The sequence below is a fragment of the Chrysemys picta genome, chromosome 2 (genome assembly GCF_011386835.1).
Source record: "Chrysemys picta bellii isolate R12L10 chromosome 2, ASM1138683v2, whole genome shotgun sequence".
Taxonomy (NCBI): Eukaryota; Metazoa; Chordata; order Testudines; family Emydidae; genus Chrysemys; species Chrysemys picta.
The window spans coordinates 175,077,800-175,102,435 of NC_088792.1; the positions used below are offsets into that span (position 1 = coordinate 175,077,800).

The following is a 24,636-nucleotide window of genomic DNA, read 5'->3' on the forward strand; positions in this document are numbered from 1 at the left end:
CAAAGAGTTGAGGAGGCCAGTGGAAGGGGGCAAAGAGGTCTAGCTCAGAGTGGCCATTGGTTAAGAACTTGCAGGTGGGGAGAATCATGGCCACAAAAACTAAAGTGTACAATCCCATTAAGCAGTCAAGGACCTACTACCACTTCATTCTGCTCATGTTGACTAGTATATAACTCCATGAGACATTGATAAGCAACTTGGCCCATAAGTAGTCCCACTGACTTCAGTGAGACCACTCCTACAATAAGGTTCTTAAAGTGAGTAAGGATATATATTTCATAGATTTTTAAGGTCAGATGGGACAATGAGATTATCTAAGAAAACCTTCTATAAGAATCTGGCCCTGTGAGAGTTAGGGAATCCAGACCTAAATAAGAAAGACAGTCATTCTTCTCAGATTTTTTTATTTATAAAAATTCAGTTTTCCAAATTATCAAAAAGTTATAAAGTTTAAAGAAATCCAGTCATTCTAGAACAATTGGGACAGGTCACAGTAGCCCCATATCCATCCAAAAGACTATAGAGCACTGAAGAATTAATACATTTATAAGTAACAGAACAGGAAACCAACCTCAATTACCTAATAAGGGCCTAATTCTTCCACTCTGACCCATAAGTGGAATAAGGTACTACTCAATATGTATATGGGTGGCAGAATCTAGCTCTGATCATTATAAACATTGATCTAATATCAGCAATCTCAAGAGAGTCCAGAGGCGACACGCATGGGGAGAAGGCATGCGGGGTCATGTGCCTCCCCAGATTTCTACCAAGGTTTGACGGCCCCGTTCTGTTACATGGTGTGGCTGAGCCCCGCTCCCTGCATGGCAGCTGCTGGAGCCTATGAGCTGCGCCCCACGGGGAGAGCCAGAAGCAACAGCTGGGAGCCGCAGGGCGGGGCTGCTGCTTTCCAGGCAGGGAGACTGAGAGTAAGGGGGGAGGGACCTGCCTCGGGGGAGGAGGGCAGCGACTCGAGCTATTTTGGGGGTGGCCAAACCTTTAAATTTTGCCGCCCACTACCACTCACAGCAGATATGAGTTGTCTCTGAGAGACTCTGTTCAGTGGAATCCAGCATAGGCGCCAATTTTCCCTGGCGCCAGTGGGTGCTCGCAGCCCCTCGCCCCTGGCCCCACCCTGACAATCTTTCCCCGTGGGTACTTCAGCCCCGGAGCACCCACGGAGTTGGCGCCTATGGAATCCAATACAAACAAGGCTATATACTCAGGAGCCATGTTGTCATGGGGCCTCCTCCGGAACCTACACTGTACTGTCCCCAAAGAGAGGTTCAAGGCGGAAGAGGCCAGTTACTGTTGCAGAAATCCACATGGTACACAGAGGAGAATCCCCAGGAAAGCAATCAATTACTAGATGCAAACATCCGCCGCCTCAAAGCCAGAGAGCCCTGAACACCCAGAGAGGTTTCTATGGGTAGAGGCCAAAGGCAGCACTGCTCCCCCGAGCCTCCACACTTCTGGTAGGTTTCCTGCCCAGTTTCTGCAGAGAAGACCAAATGTGGCTCAAAAATCCAGAATTAAAACAAATTTCTGTATTAAGTCCTCCTCTCAATCTCTTAAGTGAGCTTAGCCACCTGACTTTCCCAATACTTCTGACTGTTAGGAGGAGACAGATGTTTTGACCTATGAAATTAGCATGTCCCCTAAGCCCAGGTCTACACATTTAGACCGTGCATAGTTTCTCTTCTACATTGGGCAGAGTGCTGATGTGAAATTGTCCCCAGAAGGAAACGTTATTGTTTCCACTTGTTTTGTTGGAACTAAAATACAGCAAGTTCTGTGTCTGTGTCATGTGTTTCTACAGATGATGCTTTTTTTTAAAATACCCAATTAATATGTTAACGTCTGTGAAAATTCATCTGAAGTTATAATAGTGCAATATTTGAACAATAAGATTAGAGTGGGATGAATCCCAGTCAAAAGAACATTTCTCCCACTCTGATTACACAGCAGCTGCAAAGTAAAGAGAAAGCCTTAATAACAAAAGCCAAGGTGCAATTGTTTCAGAAAAAGCAAAAAAAAAACTGCATGGACCTGAAAGGAATTTTTAAATATCAAAGAGTTTTGTTTCCCTATGGCAGCATTCACCAACATGTTTTAATTTTGAATTTGCTGCGCTATCAACATTTGACATGTACGAAGAGGGACATTTGGCAAGAAAAATGGGCCACACCTTTTACCGCCATTGAAACATATTTGGACTGGAAGAGCTTTCAGGAGGGGCATAACTATTTTAATGAAAAAGGGGTCTCTCTCCTATGAAGCGAGGCAGTTCTGTACTATTTGTGCGCTAATCTAATGTTTTGCTTTTGTTTCACACAGGGAGAGTACACAGTTTCAGTGAGGCTGTATAATGGAGATCATCTCACCGTTGCTTGTGCTGATTTTACCATAAAAAATAAATAATTTTTCCCCATATAAAGCAAAGAAGCGATCAGAAACACTTCATTTAAAGGGGCAGGTCACCAAAATAGTGCAAGCTTTGTAGCTAAGAAAGTTAGTTATATTCTACATCTACAGTGATATTGAAGGAAATAATTCCACTCAGAGGTTTGGGTGCTATTCTTGTTTATAATCTATTGCTTTTAGGAAGTCACTAGAACCCCAAGAGGTAATTTATCCTATGACATTCACTGTACTCCATTTGTTTTTGTTTCTATAATATATGGCTGCTTTAAAATAGCAAGAGTTTTAAACGCTCAAAAGCCTTCTAGTCCACTAACTACAGAACTGAATGAAACAGGCATTGCTCAGTGAGCTGTCTAGCAGGAGGAGATCAGAGCTTGGTGCTTGAACTCTGCCCTTTTTTCCTGGGCTACTGGAGGCAGGAGGGGACTTAGCACAGTGGTTCCCAAAAACGGGCATGCCTGCTAGAGCGATGGCTTTTGTGATTGACATTAGGCAGGGAGTTCCAACCACAGAACCCTTTCCTACCTGAACTTGGTGCAACGAATGTCTGTCTCATTTTATACATGCTGGATCCAATGATAGACTTAGATTGTCCCAGATTTCAATTTTGTTCAGTCTGACATGATATGGGATTTGGAGCAACCTTAGTTTAACTAAATGAGAGTCAGGCCAACATTATACCAGAGGAGAGGAGTTGCAATTACTGCATTAGGAGAAGAGGGCACTGGCACTGCCCAGGTCTTACTCTTAGAAATATATGCCTTGGGAACCACTATATTGCACTCAGTCTCTGGTGGGGAGGAGGGAGTGCCTCACATTATCCCTTCCAAATTCAGTACAGTTCAGTACCTAGCACAGGGCCATTTAAAAAAAAAAAAAAAGTAAGCTTCCAATATCTTACATTGGCTATTACAATATCAAGGTCAGGAAGGCACCCACCCCACAGTTAAACTCTCAACATGCACTTAACATTTGCAATCAATACAATATAATGCCACAAAAAGCTGCAGATACCATCTCATTTATTAACGGTGAAGAAAACCAAATTATTTATGCTCAGGAAGACATAAGGAAAGTAGGGAAAAGGCCTACATGATGTGGAAGCCTCTTCAGACATCCCGATTGCAGCATTCATCCACATACTTTTATAGAAGCTACAGCATAACCTCACTGTAGCCCTGTAGTGCTCAATGGGGATAGAACACCCCCAGCACTTTCTGTGTAGACTTTTTTTAATAAACCCATGAAAGAGAGACCCAAGAATGTGAACAGAAATATTCCACCTACTATTTGAGCAATCCTTGCGTCATATCCGTTCTCTGGAGTAACAGCACTCCACTCTTCGATTTTTTGGATTAGCTTTTTTGTTTTTTACGTCCTTTTTAATGACATGTGAACGACCCTGCTTATATGTTATTATGTCCATCTGCTTCTCAATAAAGTCATATGAAAAAGAGTCCTTTATGTTCTTTTTTCTGTTTAGGTATTTTGCCTTTGAGGTCCACCCAAAAGGTAAAGCAAAAAACTCATAGAAAAAGTTACAATTTCTTGCTTAAGACTTGAATATCCTCTCCTTCCTGGCTTTAACAATGCAGAGAAATATCAGGATAAGAGATATAAGCCATCTTCAATTCTCTCAGAAAGAACCATTCCCCAACTGTTGCCCTGAGATCTCATCAAAAGAATACATCTCTGAACTAACAGTGCCCCCTGATAAATAACCATTGTGTTCTGAGATGGTCCTCCATTTCCTATCCATGCGGTGGACCTGTTAAACCCAGTTTCACCAACTGTGTTCAAGTTTCAGGGACCTGATCTACACTGTGAAGTTTTACCATGACTGAATATAGTTGTGAATAACCATGTTAACTGACAGTGCTCAACACAAATTAATGGGCAAAGTATAAACTCGGACAAAACATTCAACATACTGACAGCTAATTGTGATTAAACCTTGTTCTGATCAGGGTTTAAACATAATTAGCTGACGCTATGTTGAACACAGTTTATCCTAGTTGCCTGCTAAACAGTACTCAGCATTATGTTAGTTAACTCAATGAGTCACAGCTGTGCTCAGCGACAATAAAGCTATACAGGGTAGACCTCTGAGGAAGTATGGGATATCAGCCCACATACAAACAGTTAGGCAGCATGGTGCGTGTGGATGTGCACACAATGACTATGTTGTGGAAAAGCCACCATGGAGACTGACTTTAACTTTTTGTAACCTGCCCAGAAGAAGGTATCACAAAAATGGATACAAAAAAAGTTCCAAAGCTTGTACCTTCTACCAGAAGTTGGTCCAATAAACGATATTACCTCACCCACCATGTCTCTCACAGAAAGAGCTGTATTTATAGGTTTTCCCCCCTAAATTTAAGCCCTCTCTACAAGACTCCTACATGGTTACAAAAGTCAGAACAAACTGATATGGAGAAGAAACCATCAAAATCGCATCTAGCAGTGTTAGTAGCACACGGAAATGTTCCCTATGTCCAGCTCGCTTCCATGACAAACCTTGCCGCTAAAATCCTATTGGATGGCCTTGCCTTCAACCAACCAACCATACCAGATGAAAAACAATCCCAAGGGCCTTCACTAGTTGAAACACCTCCAACTAAAATAGGTGTCCCCTATGACCTAGACATTGCCCGGGCTTTACAATCCAGAAGCATACCTCCAAAAATTTCCATTACCGGAGAAATAAATAAACTGGTCATCTCTTACTTAAGGTGTGGTACTACCTGTGTGCTGTGGACAATCAGTTACGCAATAAACTACACATCCGAGCAACACAATCTCATCTCCGGAAATCAGACTTCTATTGCCTGAGCTAAAATAGATCTCCCTTTGGTGTTAACTGTAGCAGGTCCCTTAGGATATGTTTACACTGCAATAAAACACCAGGCGCGGCTGGTCCATGTCAGCTGACTTGTGCTCACGAGGCTCAGGCTGGAGCCTGGAGCTTCAGCTGGAGCCTGGGCTCTGGGACTTTCCCCCTTGCAGAGTCTCCAGAGTTCGAGTTCCAACCCGAGCCAGAATGTCTACACTGCAATTTTACAGCCCCACAGCCCAAGCCCCGACTTGGGCCAGCCAGGGGTATTTAATTGCTGTGTATATATACCCTTAGCCTCTTGATGGACCAGCTACTAGAGGATCTCACACAAATACACATACATAAAGCCAGTACATCACACCAAGACCAGCTGAACAGTCCTTGGTTTCCGCACAAACACTGCTTGTCTCTTGCTGTCAGAGAGAATTATGTAAATGACTAAAAATAAACCCAAGTTCTTACTCCCCAAATAAAACTGGAAACACATTTTATTCCTGGGGGTGTACTCGAACCCTTTGCTCAGTTATTTGCTATCTAAGAACTAAGAGGCTTCCCTTGCGAACCCTGCTCCACAGCTTAGCAGCCCATAGCTGCATCTGCTTCCAGATTAAAAAGTGGCTCAGTCCCTTCATCCTGAAAAGCCCCTTGGCTTAACCCAGCTTCTCCTTTTATTTCCTGTTCATAATCAGCCTCAGCTGGGCCCCTCCAGGCTTGGCAGTTTGAGCAGTTTCTGCAGGACAGGGATTTTTGTCTTCTCTGGTCCCAGTATAGCATGTTAACCCCTTCATGTCCCAAGAAGGTGTGGGGCGCAGCCACACTGTGATGCCTGAATTAGAACAGATTTAGCAATTACAGCATTTGTCTTTCCAAAATAGCCTTAAAAAGCTAAATAAAGCTACCATAGCAACAAACAAGTTCTGATTATACCTGGGCTGTGTTAGTGTGAGAGCACATCCTCCAGTGATTCACAGCTCTAGAGAGGAGGAAGGATGCTTTCACAGAAACAAGGACCTGTGAACTTCCCAATCAGCTCTCCTGGAAGCCAGGAGGAGGAGGAGGCAGAAATAAAATCGATGGCTAGATTCTGTGCTCAAAGACTTCCCTGAAGGAACTGTGTGGGTTGGAAACAACTTTGGGGATTTGTGTAGTCTTCTGTTGTCTTCAAAGGTGCTATTCTTTTCTCAAAATGAGTGCATGTATTTTTAAGGATCCTTTTTAGACTCTTGAGTGTGTCTCTAAAGAAGGCTCTGGCTGCTCCATTTTATTCTTTCATTGGTTCTCTGGGACACAGTGGTGGGGGAGACCTCAGAAGGGTCTGAATCAGGATAATGGCAAATTAAAACATGAAGTTATCTTCATCCTAGTCCTATACACCACCCAGCTCTCATTGCAACAGAATAGCACACCCATATTCCTGATGAAGGATCCATGTGGCACCTAGGCCCCACTCTTTTAAGGAACTGCATGGGAGCAAACCTGTGCCTGTGCAGAGTCTCACTGAACTGAAAGGGGCTCCATGTAACACAAAGGTCCAACCACATGTGCTCCTGCAGGACTGGGGGCCTGGATGACACTGTGGTTGGCCCATTACAAATGCATAAAATGAATAGATGATGTGGATGTGGGATCTCCATGCCTCCAATGTTGTAAAGCACATTCCAGTTGGGAGCCCCAAAGCAACAGAAGGACTTCAGAGAGTGTGTCTGCACTTCGAAGACTAGCCCAGCACACAAAGCTAAGGACTAAAGGACACAAAGGTCTTGTCTAGATGGCAAGTTAATGCGTGACAAACTGGGGAGTGTATCTTTAGTGTACGAGAGTTCATACACTAACTGGCTGTGTGGACCCTGCTACCACACACCAGAAGTTCCTTGGTGCACTTTGACCTACTCCCATTTGAAATACGAGTAGGGCTGGAAGAGCAGTCACCACCCCTCTGTGTCAACTGCATAGGGTATTGGGGCCACTGGATCTGTGTAAAGGGCTCCCCTACTGCTACACCAACAGTTACCTGTGCCGGAAGTAATGGTGCAGAGGACTTGGGGTGCCCTTTCCATCACAGTTGATTTTCATCTATTTTGCAAAAATAAATAATTAAATAGTACTTGCCCCCAATGCTACAGATGCAAAACCTTCCCCTGCATGGCATGACAGAGCTGGCTGGAGGAGGTTATACACTGTCTCTTGGGTTCTGCTGAGAGGGGCCCACATGAATTGTTTTGCAAGGGTTACAAATTTGTCTCAACTTCCTGAAGACCCCCCCCCCCCCCCACTACAGTGAGGCTTATAATTAATATCACAGCATGGCTGTTGGGCAATTTGGGGCCATCTCTATATACATATCGTTTAAAAAACAAAACATTGTGTCATCAAGATTTTATACTATTTAGATGTGACTCATTGTACCATTACCACTTGGCCATCTTAGCCATTGTTTGTTCCACTTCCTCTAACCCTCCATCTGTCTGTTTTGTCTTCTTTAGTTTGTAAGCAGAGCTGGTCAAAACTCAGCATTACTGTCTCACAGAAAATTTTGGCATTCCAAATTAGACCAAAAACAAATCTTTACAAAATGTCCCAAAAAATGGAAATTCAGAAAAAAAATGTTTTGGAAAAATTTGTTTTTATAGGAAATGTCATCAAAATTATACACAAATTGGACAAATTCTGAAGCACAGTGAAGCCTGAGGTACAAGACCATGCTGGACTGACAGAGAAGTAAAATGTGAACAGCAATGACAAAAGAAACAAAGGAGACACAGTAAGTTAATGCCACATTTGTTATATGTTTTAAACCCATGAAATGAAAGAAAAGACATTTGTGTTTGAGGTGGATAGAAAGATCATTATTACAAGCCTTTTCTAAAAGGTATCCATCATCATTACTATTACCTAATATTAGAAGTTGACCCAGGTACTAGAAAACTGTTGGGATCAAGAGAAAATAACATTTTCACCAGTTGAGGGCCTCCCACATGCAAAACTAACTAGCCTGAAAGAATTGGAGACAAGCAATTAGTATCAGCCAGCAGACAATTGCCAGGGTGATTTCAAGCATCTCCAAAAAGCCTGAAGAAAGAGATCAGACATACAAGACACACTAAAAGAGACCAGGCCCTTGCTTAGATGGATTTCCAGTACAGTGGCAGCATTAGGCACCTGCAACCCATGCAATCGTTGGCGGCCCCGAGGCAGCCCCCTGATATGGTAACTGAGTTACAAATGAACGCAAGCCCAGCCCAGCACAATGATGCAGGGACGCAAGCCCACCCAGTGTCAATACTTGTAGGGGTCCAAGAACTGGGCTCTGCAGGGGCTCACCATGAGACAAATGCCACCCCTGTTCCAAAGGAGTGTATTCTGTTGGTAAGGGCCCAACTGCTATTTGGTCAGCCACTCATGAATATACAAGATGGTAAAACATCCTTTGGCATTGTCATAATGTATCCACTATCTGGTTATACAATAATCCTGAGGCTATTTTAGAGTGAGATGATAGTGGCTGGTTTCAGAAATTCAGTTATCACTGACTCACACATTGAGTAGCCACCCATGGGCTTTTCTTTTTTCCTCCTCTTCCCATTCTCCTCACTCTGCTCTGCCACCATCAATCTAACCACAGGACAGCATGACGCTGAGTGTGAAACAACCAGAAAGGGGCTCAACTTCCCGAGGGTTTGATCACGAGAATGGCTCTGCTGAGAGCCAAAACAAATATTTTCCAGTAACCCTGTGTCTTTTGTTTGCTTGCGTGGCTCCCATTTACTAGCTTTCTTATGGTAAATTTTACAGCTGGAGTTAGTAGAGAGACAAGGTGGGCCTATTGCTTCTCAATGCGCTGATGGTTTCTTCCTTATTTAGTATTTAAACACTTGTATTTAATATTGAATGTTCTCCATCCCTTCCAAGACTAGATTGTCACTTGTTTTCCCTCCCTGCCCTCCCTTTATCATGCTGAGAGCTGTCAGCCTGAAAAATTCTGGGATCTTTTGGGGGAAGAAGTGGTGGGGAATGGTGCACACATAGCAGCGGTTTTCAACCTGTGGTCCACGGATCCCTGGGGGTCCACAGACTATGTCTAAGATTTCCAAAGGGATCTGCACCTCCATTCAAAATTTGTTAGGTGTCTGCAATGAAAAAAGGTTGAAAATCACTGATCTATAGTGTTTAATTATTTAATGCTTGATATGCTTTAGTCACAATGCAGCTGGCTCTGTTTGATCCATATTAAGGATTCTTCTGTCCTCTCACTACTGAGCTAGATCCCAGTCCAGCAAAAACATAAGTGCTTAACTTTGCCTTCAATGGGACTAGTCATATCCTGTGCATATGTGCAGGATCAGGTCCTTTGTCCCCACATCAATCACATGATGCCAATAACTTTCCTCCCTCCCTCTCTCTAACCATCTCTGAAATGGAAACAGCAGTGGCTGTTGCAGTCCTTGTTATTTCAGGCTAGGAAACACTGCACACAAGTTCCCTGTACTCTTTCATCTCAATTTATTGAAGTTAAACCCCAGCTATTTCCCATTCTGAACGCCAGAAAGTGAAGCCAACAGAAAAAGTAAGTATTAAAAATGAAGACATCCAAACTGATCTTAATGTTGCAGAAAAAGTTCAGGCTTGAATCAATTAGCTGGAGACACTATTGTTTGTAGCCAATTAAAAATCAAAGCAGAACCAATTTACCCATTAATGGGGGTGTTGTGAAAGATGAAGAGGCTGTCAGTAGCTCCCTAGTTACAACATAGATTTTCTATTGCTTTGCAGAGATCAGATAAATGACTACCAAGGTTTTATTACTGATTCTATGAAGGGGGAGGGGGAATCTTGTCATGAAGCTTGTATTGCTTCATTGCAGCTTGGGCTGTTCTCTAATAAGTAGAAAGGGGACATCAAATTCAATCATCCCCAAACTTCAGGGAAGTTTGGATCCAGATCACAAACAGGTGATTCTTTTCCACCTCTAATTATTTTGTTAACACCCATAAATATAACCGCAGAACTGGAGAAAATAAATGCAGATCCATTTAAAAACAAATATGTATCTTGTACGTAATGTTTAAAAAGAAAGGTGGTTAGCCACTTTGCTGCAGGTCCTAAATGGAACTTCTGTGTAGTAATGATGGAATGTGGCAGTGGAATGCCAGAGCATTCCCTACAGTGCCAAATTCCTCTGGAATATCAATATCTCCAAGAGTCACATCTTCCTGTTCATCCATAGCTGCCATACAGCCTTGTCTATATTGTGGATTTGCCTTGATTCCAGCACTCAATGGCCAGCAACCAGCAGCTGCACTGGTGTAAACTCCAAGTGCAGACAAGGAAGGCAACTATTTGTACCACTGGAGCTTACCTTGGATTCAAGCAGAACTTTATGTAATTTTTAGATTATAGGACCATGCTTTTTTATAGCAGTACCCTCTCTAGCAAAACAGCTCTTTCCAGCCCCAACTAAAACCTTTGCGAAAGGAAGTGCAGCTTCCCCTCTGAATCCCAGCTGTAGTGAGGCTTTGCTCACACAGCTAACTCTCAAGAAAATGAGGCCCACATCCTGCTAACTACCACTGACAGAGCCTTGCTAGCCTTTTTTTTCACTCTGGTGTCCAAATCATAATGAGGGGAATCATAATGAGAGAAGGGAACTCCAGACTTTTTCCAGCACTTAGCTAACCTGACATCTACAATGGGTCACAAATTTTCTGACTGAATGTTTTTTCATCAGAAAATGCTGATTCCTCAAGAGCAAAAAATTTGCCAGAAACAAGTGTTGATTCGGATGAATTTTCATTTTAGAAAAAAAATATATAAATGAAGAATTTTGATAATGTCAAAACATAATATCTAGACATTTTCAGAATGGAATGTTTCAATTTTTCATTTCTCAATGATTTTTGGTTTGAAATTTATTTTATAATCAAATTTAAAAAAATTTAAATACTGAAATGGGAACAAAATGTTTTGATTTTATCAAAACAAAAAATTTCTATTGACCAAAACTAAAATCAGAATTTCATCCCGCAGATAATTTCACATTTTTTGTTTCTATTCCATTCAGGAACAGAAAAAAATTTCACACTCATGGAATTTCCCACAAAATAGAAAATTGATTCCTGCCCAGCTCTACTCAACTCAATACACCAAAGGTTTTTTCTGGCTGTTCTTCTGACTAGTGCTAGACACCTTTTCTTCCTCTTTACAGCTACATACCATTCAAGATCCAGTACCTGGGTGTGGAAGACTTTTAAGTAACTTATAGGATTCTACATCTTATGCTGCTATGTAATGATGTACATTCCGTATTCCAATTTGGTAACATCCAAGTCCTTATGTTATACACTATTCCAGTAGGTGGCAGTGTTAACCTAGGAGTCACTATGTATATTTTTTGTTTTGCAAGATTCTTCCTGGATACCTGACTTGGAGATTGTGAAAGGGATTTACAGTTTTAAAAATACAAATAAGAAATAAGAAGTTCTTAACTGCACACTGGTTTTATCATGGCCTTAGTGTTAACCTCTGTCTCTTGCACCAATGTTTTAAGGGCTTCCTAATTGATAATGAGAGATGTTTTATTAAATGTTATATGTTGTTATATTCATTTCTCCCCCCTCAAGTGATTCTAAAAACTTTTGTTTTGTTTTTAACCCTTTGATATCTGGAGCCAGCCTTCCCAGAGTTCTGTTTGTAACCACATCCTCACTGCACCCAAACACAATACATAAAAGGTCCTCTCTTCTCAAATGGATGTCTGGTGAAGGGGTGATTGCATGTTCCATGTCGCAAAGTATCTTACATTCTCAGTTAGGTACCATGACAACATGGCATAGTTACAAGTTTCCAGCTTTACAAGCAAAAGGTCTCTTACTTCTCTGTATCCCAAACTCACACAGAGTCAATGTATAAAAAAACTGCTGTGAAAAAATAGCAAAAGTGGTCTTGAAATCCTCTTACACCTAACCTTGTCAGACTTTTTCATAATGTAGCCCAAACCCTACTCGACAGTCTTGTGGACCACTTCCTCTCGCACTCACCATCATGGGGCCCGACCGCCCCCCCAAAACCCCGTTCCACTGAGCATCACAGGAACCGCCTCTCCATTTCATTCACCATCCTGGGGATCATCCCCCATTCAGCATTGTGTGGACCACCTCCTCGCTTGCTCACCATTCCAGTGACCACCTTCCATTTGCAATTGCACAGATCACTTCCCATCCCACTGGCAAATAAAAAGTATCCTTGTGGTTACTGCTGCTACGAAGTAGTGATATTGGGAACACATTTAATGTATTTTTAGCTTCTTGTGTATGCAATTTAGTAGCTAGAAACAATGGGAGGAAGGAGCTAGCACCATGTGACTCACTAGCTCTCCTAAGAGACCACCAGCAAATGCACTGTGGACAACTAACAGTCCGGATCATAGAATGGGAATCTGGGAACCCCTGCCTATACTAATTCTGTTTTCCAGTGCTTGAACAATTCTACAAACGACACTAATGTGTCACTTCTTTTCAGTTAAGTGGGAATGTTGTAAATGTTTCAGCAATTACTCAGCCCGCCCCTTTCACACAGCAACCCAGATATTATACAAATCACAGCAAAGATTGCAATGCCTAAATTTTCTTTTATTTATTTAAAAGTCCCCATAGTCAGTCACTCTCCCTGAAACCTGGCCTCTTCCTCCCCCACGTCCTCTTTTCTACTACAGCAACAGAAATGACCAGTCTGAGGAATTGCAACCTACATGCTGTAGTTTACCAGTACAGTCCCTGGTGATATCAGAAGTGTTCCAATTAAGAGATCATTCTGACTATCAGAGACTCATAGGAATATAATGTGCTGGGAGATATTTACTATTAAGGTATTAATTACTTTAAATCTCATCAATGTACATAGCATTAAGACATTTTCAAGCTGGTAAAAGAAGAGGGGTTGTCCCTGGTGTTCTGGCCAAAATCCAAGTCAAGGAAGTTAATTATATTCTGCTTACTTAAAATACCATCTTCAGTTTCATTACAATACACTAGTTGGGCCTGATCCAACACTCATTGAAATCAATAGAAAACTCTCTCATTGACTTCAATAGGAGCTGGATCCGAGTCACGTTTACTCCTTGGCCTAACCTGATGTTAAGTGTTGTTGTCCACGGTTTAACGGCTGCTGTCTGCTGCCCTAGAATGACTGCACTTCAGGAGTGGATGAAACAATCCCTATACGTCCATTACCTTCCATAGAGAAGTGGGAGGAAGCTCAATTAGCTAAAGAAATGTGATCCAGTAGATTAAGCCCAAAATATTGGTTTTCTTGAAAAAAGTTGATAAGGAACCTGAGGTCCTAATTCAGATAAGCTTCTAATGACTGCAGTGAGTGTCTCCCTGAGTAAGAACCAAATAAAAAACTGAATCAAATATGCAGTAAGGATCTCAGGAATTTGACCAGTGTTAATACAGGTCTGTCGCATCTTACGCACATTTAACATGCGCAATTTCAGCTTTATGCGGTCGGCAAAAAAAAAAAAAAGAGAAAAATAATTTTAATACTGTACTTGTAGTGCGGGCAATTCCGCCCGTCATTCAACTCAATGTAATTTTGACTATACGCGGTTTTCGCTTTACACGCTAACCATGGAACAGAACCCCTGCGTAAGATGAGACTCGCCTGTATATATTTTCAGAAAGTTTAATTGTGTTAGAGTTAGTTGTTAGAATTAAAATATTATCATTATGGTCATTTGTATTACTGCAGAGCCTATGAGTCATGGACCAGGACCCCACTGTGTTACACACTGTACAAACAAAACAATAAGACATTCCCTGCCCCAAAGAGTTTGCAATGTAAATACAAGGCAAGCAACAACAGATGGATAGACAGACGGTGGATGCAAGGAAACAATGAGACTATGTTGGTCAGCATGGTAGGCAGCGGTCTTAGCACACCAGCAGCCTGCCTAAATGTTGTCAAGTTTGTGTTGAAAGGTGATCTGTAAAGCATTTATTTTTAAATTGGGCTTATACTCTTTCTTCTTTAAGGTGGGCATAGGTGGTCTGAGAGGTATATGGAGGTATATTTTGTTGGGTTTTTTTTTTTTTAAAAAAGAGGGTGTAGAAGCTTGCTTGTTTTTTAGTTTAGAAATATCAAGTTTATAAGTGCAGTATTCTCTGGGTTTGCTGAAGGAACCAGAGGTTTCAGAGGATGTGTAATGAGAGCTCTCACACCTTAAATGAAGGGTGTGAGTGATGAAGGCTCAATAAAATCTTTCTCCAACATGTTTATTAGCCATCAGAGTTCAATAGTTTAAACAAAAACAAACAGCATCTTACATCGGTAGCTCTGAAAGCACTTTACAAAGAAGATCAGCATCATTATCCTCATTTTACAGAAGGAGAAACCTAGGCACAGAGAGGTAAAGTGACCCAGCATACCTGTGGTAGAGTCAGGAATAGAACCCAGGTCTCCTGAGTCCCAATCTTATGCTCTTATCCAGAAATCAAATTTCCCTTTAGAATCTGAAAGTATTTTAGGATGCACAAGTGAAAGACACCATAAAAGTGTAGACGTTTTGAGTAGTGTAGCAGCTATTAGAAGCAACCTGGAAGACTGAATTGTACCCAGTCCAATCTGAGTAATAGCAACATGTACCTGTGTTGCCCCAAGAGCAGGACAGCGATGGGAGAACTCCTCCCGTCAGCATAGGTAGTGTCTACACTGAAGCGCTACAGTGCTGCAGCTGTGCTGCTGTAGCATTTTAAGTGAAGACATACCCTCAGAGTCACAATCTGGTTCTTCTTTCCCTGTTACCCCAGGGGGAAATTAATTGTGCTTGCCCTTCTGCTGATGCAGATTACTTCTACCTCTGCACTGGCTCCAGTGTGCAGTTGGCTCCTAGTGAAGGTAGAGGGAGCCCAGCAGCCACTACTCTCTCTAACCTATGCAGGATCCAGTGATGCGGGTAAGTTCTCTTTTGTCCTTAATCCCCACCCACCCCGGTTCCCTGTGTGAGTTTGCAGGATTGCTCATGATTAAGGCCCAAGTGAACAAAGACTGTACAGTCAGATATTTACGTCAGCAAATACCAATTTCTTACCCAGACGCCGCTGGAACAGACAGTACCAGGTAACTAGACAGGTGTGGCTTTTATCGATTTTACACAGTCATTGAAACGAATTGCATTGAATCAGTTCCCTGGCAGTTATCCAAATTGTGATACTACTTTGTAGTTTCCATCTCAGCATCTCAAAGTGCTTTAAAAGTCGACACTAGAGACTTCAACTATTCCTAAGGATTTGTCTAGATTTAAAGGGGTGATGTTAGATCATGTTAGCTGGCTTGATCTAACACTTTCTAAAACCTTAGTCAAGACAAGCAAGTTGTACTTTATCATGTGCTAGCAGGTCAAACTATGTCCTGGGGGGCGGGGAAACTTGCTTTGGGCGGGTCTAAACTACTGCTTACATGAATCTAACTTATGTCGCTCTGGGGTATGAAAAAGACACCCCTCTGAGTGACGCAAGTTACAGCAACCTAAGTGCTATCCACACCGGCACTATGTTGGTGGGAGACGCTCTCCGTTGACATAGCTTCCGCCGCTCGCAGAGGTGGAATAATTATTCCACCGACGTCAGAGCGCTCTCCCATCAGCATAGAGCATCTTCACCAGATGCGCTGCAGCTGTACCGATGTAGCACTTCTAGAGCAGACCTGCTGTTTGTCTTGACTAAAGCTTAAGAATGGGTTAAATAAGCTCAAAACAGCAGCTAACAGGATTTAATAACATACTGTATAGTACTTTTAAACACTATTTTAGACAAAGCTCAGTTGAACCAGGGCGTTGCCTTGCATCTGGCTTAGCCTTATATGCTAGTGCAAATTGGGTACAAAATGTGCCATTCTAGTTTGGTAGAATTTTACACACACTTTGCACTTATGTAAAGGAACTTTCCAACAAAACAGTTTCTCCATCAGAAAATGTCAATTCAGTGGAACTGAAATGTTTTGCAGAAATTTATCAGTTTCAGCGAACTTCCATTGAAACACAGGCAGTGAGACCTCCACGCTGCCTGCCAGCCAGCAGTCTGGAAGCCCTGAGAACCTGGCCTCAAGCTGGAGCTCCCAGAGCTTCTTGTTCCCTGTCACACGGGGACTAGGAGCTTGGCTTCCAAGCTCCCAGATCCCTCATGGCTGCCACAGCTTCAGAGAGCTTGGAGGCAGGGCTCAGCAGGGAGCCTTGGAGCTCGGGCTCCCAAACTCAATTTTGTTCCAAAATTTCCAAAATGAAACATTTCGATTATTTCAGTTTTTCCCCCCAGATTTTCCTTTCCATGGGAAACTTAGAAATTTATACTTTTTTCCCCCTGAAACAGTGAATTTTTTTCAGAATTTTGAAATTTCTGTGGTACAGAAATTTTGACCTTTGACCAACTCTGTTAAAAACCTGTTTAGTTAAACCAGCCCAAACCTGTGTGACCAGGCTTATATGAGTTTACAACTGGCTTATGGCAATTTAGCTTGCATCGGCTATTTGTAAACTGACATACATGTGGCCATGAAGGTTTTCCCTGATTTGACTAAGTCAATATTTAAACCAATTTTAATTAAAACAGCGCAACTTAATTATATGCTCTTTGGGGCAGAAGCCATCTTTTTGTTCTGCATTTGTACAGTGCCCAAAAGAATGAGGTCCTAGACCATGATGAGGGGTCCTAGGCACTATCACAAAACAAACAAACAAATGAAATAGTAATAGTTAATAATAGAAACAATTCTTGCAAAATATTTTGCAGCTGATCTCTTTCCTTACTATTTCAACTGCTTAGTGCCTGTGGAGAGTCCATTCCCAAAAGCAGGTTTAATGCGGGAACATATTTGCCTCTCAATCCACAGATCGGTTTGATTTTAGCAAAACACTATGACTAACTGATAACTTGGTTCCCTTGAAACATCAGCAGCCAAACACGAGATTGGCATCATCTCGAAAACACCACGGCAGCTATTTTTTTATTTAAAATCATAATAAAAGAGGATTTTATTCTCCACATGGTATCAACTATAAGTCTGATTCCTTCTGAAAATATGATATACAGAGATCTGAAGCAAGGGAGAAAGTTACAAGCATTCAAGTGAGAAGAGAGAACCTTTGGATTTAAACTTTGTAGAAGAGAATGTTTGACTGCAATGAAGATGAGGCTGCAAACAGGACTACCTGGGTAGACTGGCTCACAACATCAAAGGATTAAAATAGGAAAAGGCCATGCAATCCCGCCCCCACACCCCTACTCAAAATTGATGAATCCACCAGTGTCAGGTATTTCCTTTCTCTAAAATTACCAAGCTGCTGATGTCAGTATCAAACTTTGTAAATATGTGACTTCTGGAGAAATATCAAATACTTCAAATACTTCCTAATTCCTCGGGGGAGGGTTGTTATCCATGGAAATACTTTCAATGTCTTTGCACCTGTAATGTGAACAGCTGCTGGGACGCCTTATTACTGTATTGCATGAACTGCTGTTCCCCCCAGCACAGGCAACATCACAGAGAACTCACTTTTGTAAGAGCATCGGTCTGGATCAAAATACCCAGAAGAAGCATGTTTTAATAATGCAGAGTGAGACTGTCAGTCACTCTAAGCGCCCCTGCCGAGGAAGAATTGAGATTAAGGTGCCCCTGTTCTCCCCCATGATAAGTTGTGACATGGGAGGGAAAGCAACCTCCGCAGAGTCCCTGCTCTCCCTCCCTCCCAGATGGGCAGGGAGCAGATGGAGCCTTGGCTCCTCCTATTACAACATACCAGCCAGTGCAGCTGAGTTAGCACACAGGGGCAGTAATCCGTGTCAGGCTGGCACATATGACTTCCCTCCCACACCTTCCCAAGAGCAAGGGAGGAACCATGGACCAGATTATGACACTTTGAGGCTAAAACCAGGTCTAGACATACAGTGCTGCAGCTGTGCCGCTGCAGCCCATCTGGTGAAGACGCTCTATGCTGATGGGAGACAGCTCTCCTGTTGGTATAATAAAACCACTTCCACAAATGGCAGAAGCTGTGTTGGCATGAGCTCTCCTGCCAACATAGGGCTGTGCCCACGAGCACTTATATCAGCGTAACTTATGTCACTGGGGAGGGTGGTTTATTCATATAAATTATGCCAACATAAACTGTAGTGTACACATAACCTAAGCCTTATTTCCTGGCCTGCAGCTGGGGCAGCACAACTATGCACTGCCCTACACACAGAGTCTGTGGCAAAGCCACAACTGAGTCCATAATGTGGAAGTGTTAAAGCAGGTAAATAATGCACTGACCCACTATCATGCAGGTGCCGGTGGTGAGGCAGGGAGCATACTATCCAAGTCAGATACGTTAAATTTAGATCTACATCCTCCACTCCACCAGTGTAAAACCGGCTTAACCATGGGGAACTAACTGCAAGGAGTCTGAGTGCATGTAGAAAACAGTGAGTGCTTCCTCTTCCTGTTCTCTAAACTCCCTGAATTGTCAGACAGGCAAGCCTATGGTTGTAGAGTGGGGGTGGGGGTGGGTTAATAGGAATTATTGGGGCAGCACTGGGACAAGAACACATTCATTGTACAACCACAAATGTATACAAATAATATGCAAGTTTTACACCTTTTTCATCATAATTTTTTTCCATTAAACTCTCCATAATGAAAAAGCTGACCTGCTTGTCCAGGTTCAGGGGCAATATAACTAGCATAACTAGTTTGGCATTCAGTGGTGCATAAAATGAGTGTAACATGCATGCTGAGAAAGAAGAGTGTAGCAGGAAAAACAGGAAGGTGTAGGATAAGGTAGAAGAGTGGGGCAATGGGTATGAGAACAGTGAAAACACTTCCTATTCTGCTAGGCCACAGACTCAGTGCTGACTCACTCTCCTTATATTTTATATTAAAAAATTAGGTTCTTGTTTTTCCTATAAGTCTCTATGGACAATTAGAGAGCTAGTAGGTATGTGACTCTACAAATACCCAAGGCAGCAATAGGTGATTAATTGAGAGAGGAAGCGATTTTTATTCAGATTATTTAAAACTCTTTGGGGCCTGATTCTCCTCTCATATACCATGGTGTAAATCAGAATGAACTCCACTGAAAACCATGGAATTGCATCAGTGCAAAAGTGATACAAGGTAAAAGAGTATCAGGCCTTTTGTGTTTTAACTCCTATTTAATCCAAATATCTAACACTTGGAAGAAAAGCTCTCTTTGTTAAATACTCAATAGCCACACGGAGGCACAACAGAGCAAGAAAAGGGAGCTGGTGGGGTAGAGCCAAGCATGGGAAAGCTTTTACTGCTTACACACACAGGTCCTAGAGTTAGCACCAGCAATGATAGCAAACAGAGAAAGATTAGCAACATTCCTACGGTGCTACTTCTCATCCCCAAGCCCACCATTTGCCAGAGATGGGCGTGAAGCAGCACCCCTGATCTGAATACCTCTGAGCTTGGGAGGGGTTGAAATCTGGATGAGAATCTTACACCATGGGCGCACCTGTAATATTTGAGGTATAAATCATATCCCTGTTGTGCAGAGAATTAACTGCCTGAGATCTGAGCTCGACAGTAATATTCAAATCACAGCAGGCTGTCTTGGCCCAATGCAGTGAGACAGCCAAAGTTTAGTCTAGTTCAAATGTTTTCCTCCTTAAGGATATGCCAAGTGATTTGCTAGTTCAGCTAATCTGAATTGGTGGTGGGGCAAAATAAGCACTTTTCCCTCTTAATTATAGTCTTTATATTACATGATTTGGGTTCCTCTTGCCATTGTTTGTAACACAGGATAGTACTGCATAATAGCATGTAACTTGATACTGCGGCAGGAGGGGCTGTTCAGCCAAAGCAAGCCCAAGTAGAAAACAGCTCTTCTCCTAGCCAAACAGCTGAACAGCAGCAGGGAAATCTCCCCATCTCCCCCCTCTTCCACTCAGTGCTGAGCTGTGCTAGCCACAGTAGGAAAGGCCAGTGGGCTGTCCCACACACTGTTCGTATGCAGCTAATTACGGCCATGAGAATCTTGTTGGCACGATTGAACAAACTTCACACCGGTGTGTCCTGACTGAGCTAAGCCTGTTATGCTTGGCGCACAGTCCCTGATTTGTGTGTTTGTTTATTTATTTATTTGCTTTAAGAAAAATAAAGAGAAACTGCCCCCGCGATTTCAGTTTTTAGTCACCAAGCGCCAACCATTGTAGCCTTCCCTCAGACAAAATTCCCACTGATTTCAACGGAGTGTTGCCTGAGTAGGACCCACAAAATCAAACCCAATGTCTCTCAACCCATATCTACACTACAGGCACTACAGCAGCACATGTAGAATAAATGCTTCCTACAGTGACACAGGGGATTTTTCCATCAGTGTAGAAACTCACCTCCACAAGTGACAGTAGGTTTCACCCCTGAGCACTGTAGCTATGCAGACGTAACTTTAAGTGTATGACCAGCCTAAAATAGGATGATATTAGCATCTTATGCCTGGGACAATGATCTTTCAGTACTTCACTGGCTACTCGTTGTTCTGAACTGGGTAGGGGGACGGAGGGGTTATGCCAGACAAAAATAAACTTTGATTTATATCTCCACCCTCAGAGGCCTACATGAGGGAGTCTGAATATGGAGCCTTGGGACAAATTCTGCCCTCATTGACACCAGTGCAATTCCACTGAAGTCAATGTGCTTGTGCCAGTGTCAAGTCTTGTCTGCAGACTAACTGCACCATTTTACTTTAAACTGGTTTAGTTAAAGCGGTGCAAACCCCTGGGTGGACACTCGCATTTCCGTTTAAAAGTGATTTACTTTTGTTTAGCTCAGACCTGATCCTAATCAACTTAAGCCAACCCTAAATAAATGTCCAAAAAGATATTTGTATTGGTTTAACTAAATCAGTTTTAATCACTCCTTTAGCCAAACCGGTGAAACTCTCCCATATAGTCAAAGTTTTAGGTCGGGTCTACACACACTGAACTAAACTAAAGATATGACTTTAAACTGATTCAGTTAAAGTGTTGCAAACCTCTGTGTGGACACTCCTATTGGTTTAGACCTGATTTGTAGAAGGGGTTACCTTACATCCCTCAGGCTCAGTCTACATTAAAAAGTTAGGCTGACACAGCTACGTCGCTCAAGAGTGTGAAAAATCCATGCCCCTGTGCGGCATCGTTAAGCCAACCTAACCCCCAGTGTAAACAGCACTAGGTCAATGGAAGAATTCTTCTGTCAACCTCGCTACCAGCTGCCCTCTTCTTGTTTACAAAGTCACCAGAAAGTGAGAACAGGCATTTGCATGGCACTTTTGTAGCCGGCATTGCAAGGTATTTACATGCCAGATATGCTAAACATTCATATGCCCCTTCATGCTTCGGCTACCATTCCAGAGGAGATGCTTCCATGCTGATGATGCTCATTAAAAAAAAATGCATTAATTAAATTTGTGACTGAACTCCTTGGGGGAGAATTGTATGTCCCCTGCTGTTTTACCCGCATTCTGCCATATATTTCATGTTATAGCAGTCTCAGATAATGACCCAGCACATGATGTTCATTTTAAGAACATTTTCACTGCAGATTTGACAAAACGCGAAGAAGGTACCAATGTGAGATTTCTAAAGATAGCTATAGCACTTGAACCAAGGTTTCAGAATGTGAAGTGCCTTCCAAAATCTGAGAGGGATGAGGTGTGGAGCATGCTTTCAGAAGTCTTAAAAGAGCAACACTCCGATGCAGAAACTACAGAACACAAACCACCAAAAAAGAAAATCAACCTTCTGCTGGTGGCAACTGACTCAGATAATGAAAATGAACATGGGTCGGTCTGCACTGCTTCGGATTGTTATCGAGCAGAACCCGTCATCAGTATGGACACATGTCCTCTGGAATGGTGGTTGAAGCATGAAGGGACATATGAATCTTTAGCGCATCTGGCACCTAAATATCTTGCGATATTGGCTACAACAGTGCCATGAGAACGCCTGTTCTCACTTTCAGGTGACATTGTAAAGAAGAAGCGCGCAGCATTATCTCCCGCAAATGTAAACAGACTTGTTTGTCTGAGTGATTGGCTGAACAAAAAGTAGGACTGAGTGGACTTGCAGGCTCTAAAATTTTACATCGTTTTATTTTTGAATGCAGTTTTTTTGTACATAATTCTACATTTGCAAGTTCAACTTTCATGATAAAGAGATTGCTCTACAGTACTTGTATTAGGTGAATTGAAAAATACTGGTACTTTTTTTTTTACAGTGCAAATACTTGTAATCAAAATAAATATAAAGTGAGCACTGTACACTTTGTATTTTGTGTTGTAATTGAAATCAATACATTTGAAAATGTAGAAAACATCCAAAAATATTTAAAATAACTGGTATTCTATTATTGTTTAACAGTGCGATTAATCACACGATTAATTTTTTTAATCGCTTGACAGTCCTAATAAATACATAAATAAATAAAAACACCTGGCTCTGATATAGCGCTTTTCACCAGCAGATCTCAAAGGGCTTTACAAAGGAGGTCAGTATCATGATCTTCATCTTACAGGTGAGGAAACTGACACACACAGAGGTGATGTGACTTGCCCAAGGTCACCCAGCAGGCCTGTGGCAGAGCCAGGAATAGGACCCAATACAGGTACTGATTCTGATTTCATATGGGGATTAAAAAAAAAGTGACATCATTAAGTTAAAGGAGTTAGACTGATGTGAATTAAATTAGAATCAGACCCGCACAATTTTGCTCCACTCCAAGTACTCCCTGGTCCACAACTTTCAGACAAACCATTTGTTCCCTTAACCAGAATTAGTGCCCTGTTTTCTCTGTCACTCATGAACTTTGTTCCACAGAGGGATACAGAATTCTTCATCAAAGAAGAGCGGACTAAGTCCAGTACTGTTCTTCATATTCTACCAATCATTAACTCTGCAGATGTCTTTCTGGTATCTTTCTTTTTTCTGCTATGTAGTCAGGATACCCCCACGCTGTTTTAAAAGCTTTCCTATTTGTTGAGAAAACAGAAAGAACTTTATAATGTTGATGAAGCTTTCCACAGGCACTGTTTGTTTGTTCTGAAGAGAGTAACACACTGTACCTTACTCCAAGATAACAGCAGAAGAACTCTTCTGCTTGGTGAGAAGTGTAATCCCTCTAAATCTACAAGTCAGACAGGGCACTGATAGCTTTCTGAGAACTGAACAGACATTATTACATGTCTGGTAGTAAACTAGAAGAAGTTGTTTCTGTGTAAGTTAGTTATCACAATAAAGAGTTTCACAAATAGATCTGTCTGAATTCTCTACAAGACGTTGGCTAGCCCAGTGATTCTCAGACTGTGGTCCATGTATCTCTGGTGGTCTGCTGAGAGCTGATTAGTCTCAAGGTGCTGGCTTGGCTCCTTTTTTCCAGCTTCTAAACTGCATTAAAAGACAGCTAAAAACACATTAAATTTTCCTAATAGGAAACACAAGCAGTTACCATATGGTAGGTGCCACAGGGATGTTATGTGATAGTCAATGGGAGGGGAGATATGTGCTGTTGTGAGGGGAGAAAGAAAGAGATCCTTAGTAGCATAAATAGGAGGGAAGGAGGTTCCTCAATACTCTCTCTGTAAAGTTGTGGTCCACATTATGAAAAGGTCTGAAAACCCTAGGCTAGATGGAAAAAGAAGAACAGGAGTACTTGTGGCACCTTAGAGACTAACAAATTTATTAGAGCATAAGCTTTCGTGGACTACAGCCCACTTCTTCGGATGCATATAGATGGATTTTTCATTGCATATATAAACAATACACGGTTACGTGACTCATAGCCAGAACTGGCCGTTAGAGGGCAGCATGCACCTAGCACACATATTAACAGTTTTTCTTTCAGATTACAGGATGTCCCAATAAGCAAAAACATAAGTATCATGATCTCCATCTTACAGGTGAGGAAACTGACACACACAGAGGTGATGTGACTTGCCCAAGGTCACCCAGCAGGCCTGTGGCAGAGCCAGGAATAGGACCCAATACAGGTACTGATTCTGATTTCATATGGGGATTTAAAAAAAAGTGACATCATTAAGTTAAAGGAGTTAGACTGATGTGAATTAAATTAGAATCAGACCCCCACAATTTTGCAAGGGTTGAGGAAACCTAAAAAAAGGAAAGAACAATCTCCCACTAGAAAAGCCATTCTTAGTTAAGCACCTACTCACAGAGAGTACAGTCATACAACATCACGTGTTAGGAATAAAAATGCTGTAATGTCTTATCTTTAGATGAGCCAGCCACCACCTTTCCCCAGCTCCTTAAGATATAAGGGAGAATTAGATCGCTGGCGAACACCGCTGGCTTAATGGCTGAATGGATGTCCTCAGTGAAATATTC

The 24,636-nt window shown here is 42.0% G+C and overlaps 2 protein-coding genes across 2 annotated transcripts in view; one reads left to right on the forward strand and one right to left on the reverse strand.

The window, feature by feature from the left end:
* LY86 (lymphocyte antigen 86) overlaps positions 1-3,880 on the forward strand; it is a 38,512-nt gene extending 34,632 nt beyond the window's left edge. The window contains exon 5 of the mRNA XM_005305973.5: positions 2,338-3,880. Within this exon, the coding sequence (XP_005306030.1) occupies positions 2,338-2,421 (84 nt within the window). The 3' untranslated portion in view covers positions 2,422-3,880. The remainder of the gene's footprint in view (positions 1-2,337) is intronic.
* The window catches only part of F13A1 (coagulation factor XIII A chain), a 300,639-nt gene that overhangs the window by 270,745 nt on the left and 5,258 nt on the right, over positions 1-24,636 (reverse strand). The gene's annotated exons all lie outside the window — the stretch shown is intronic.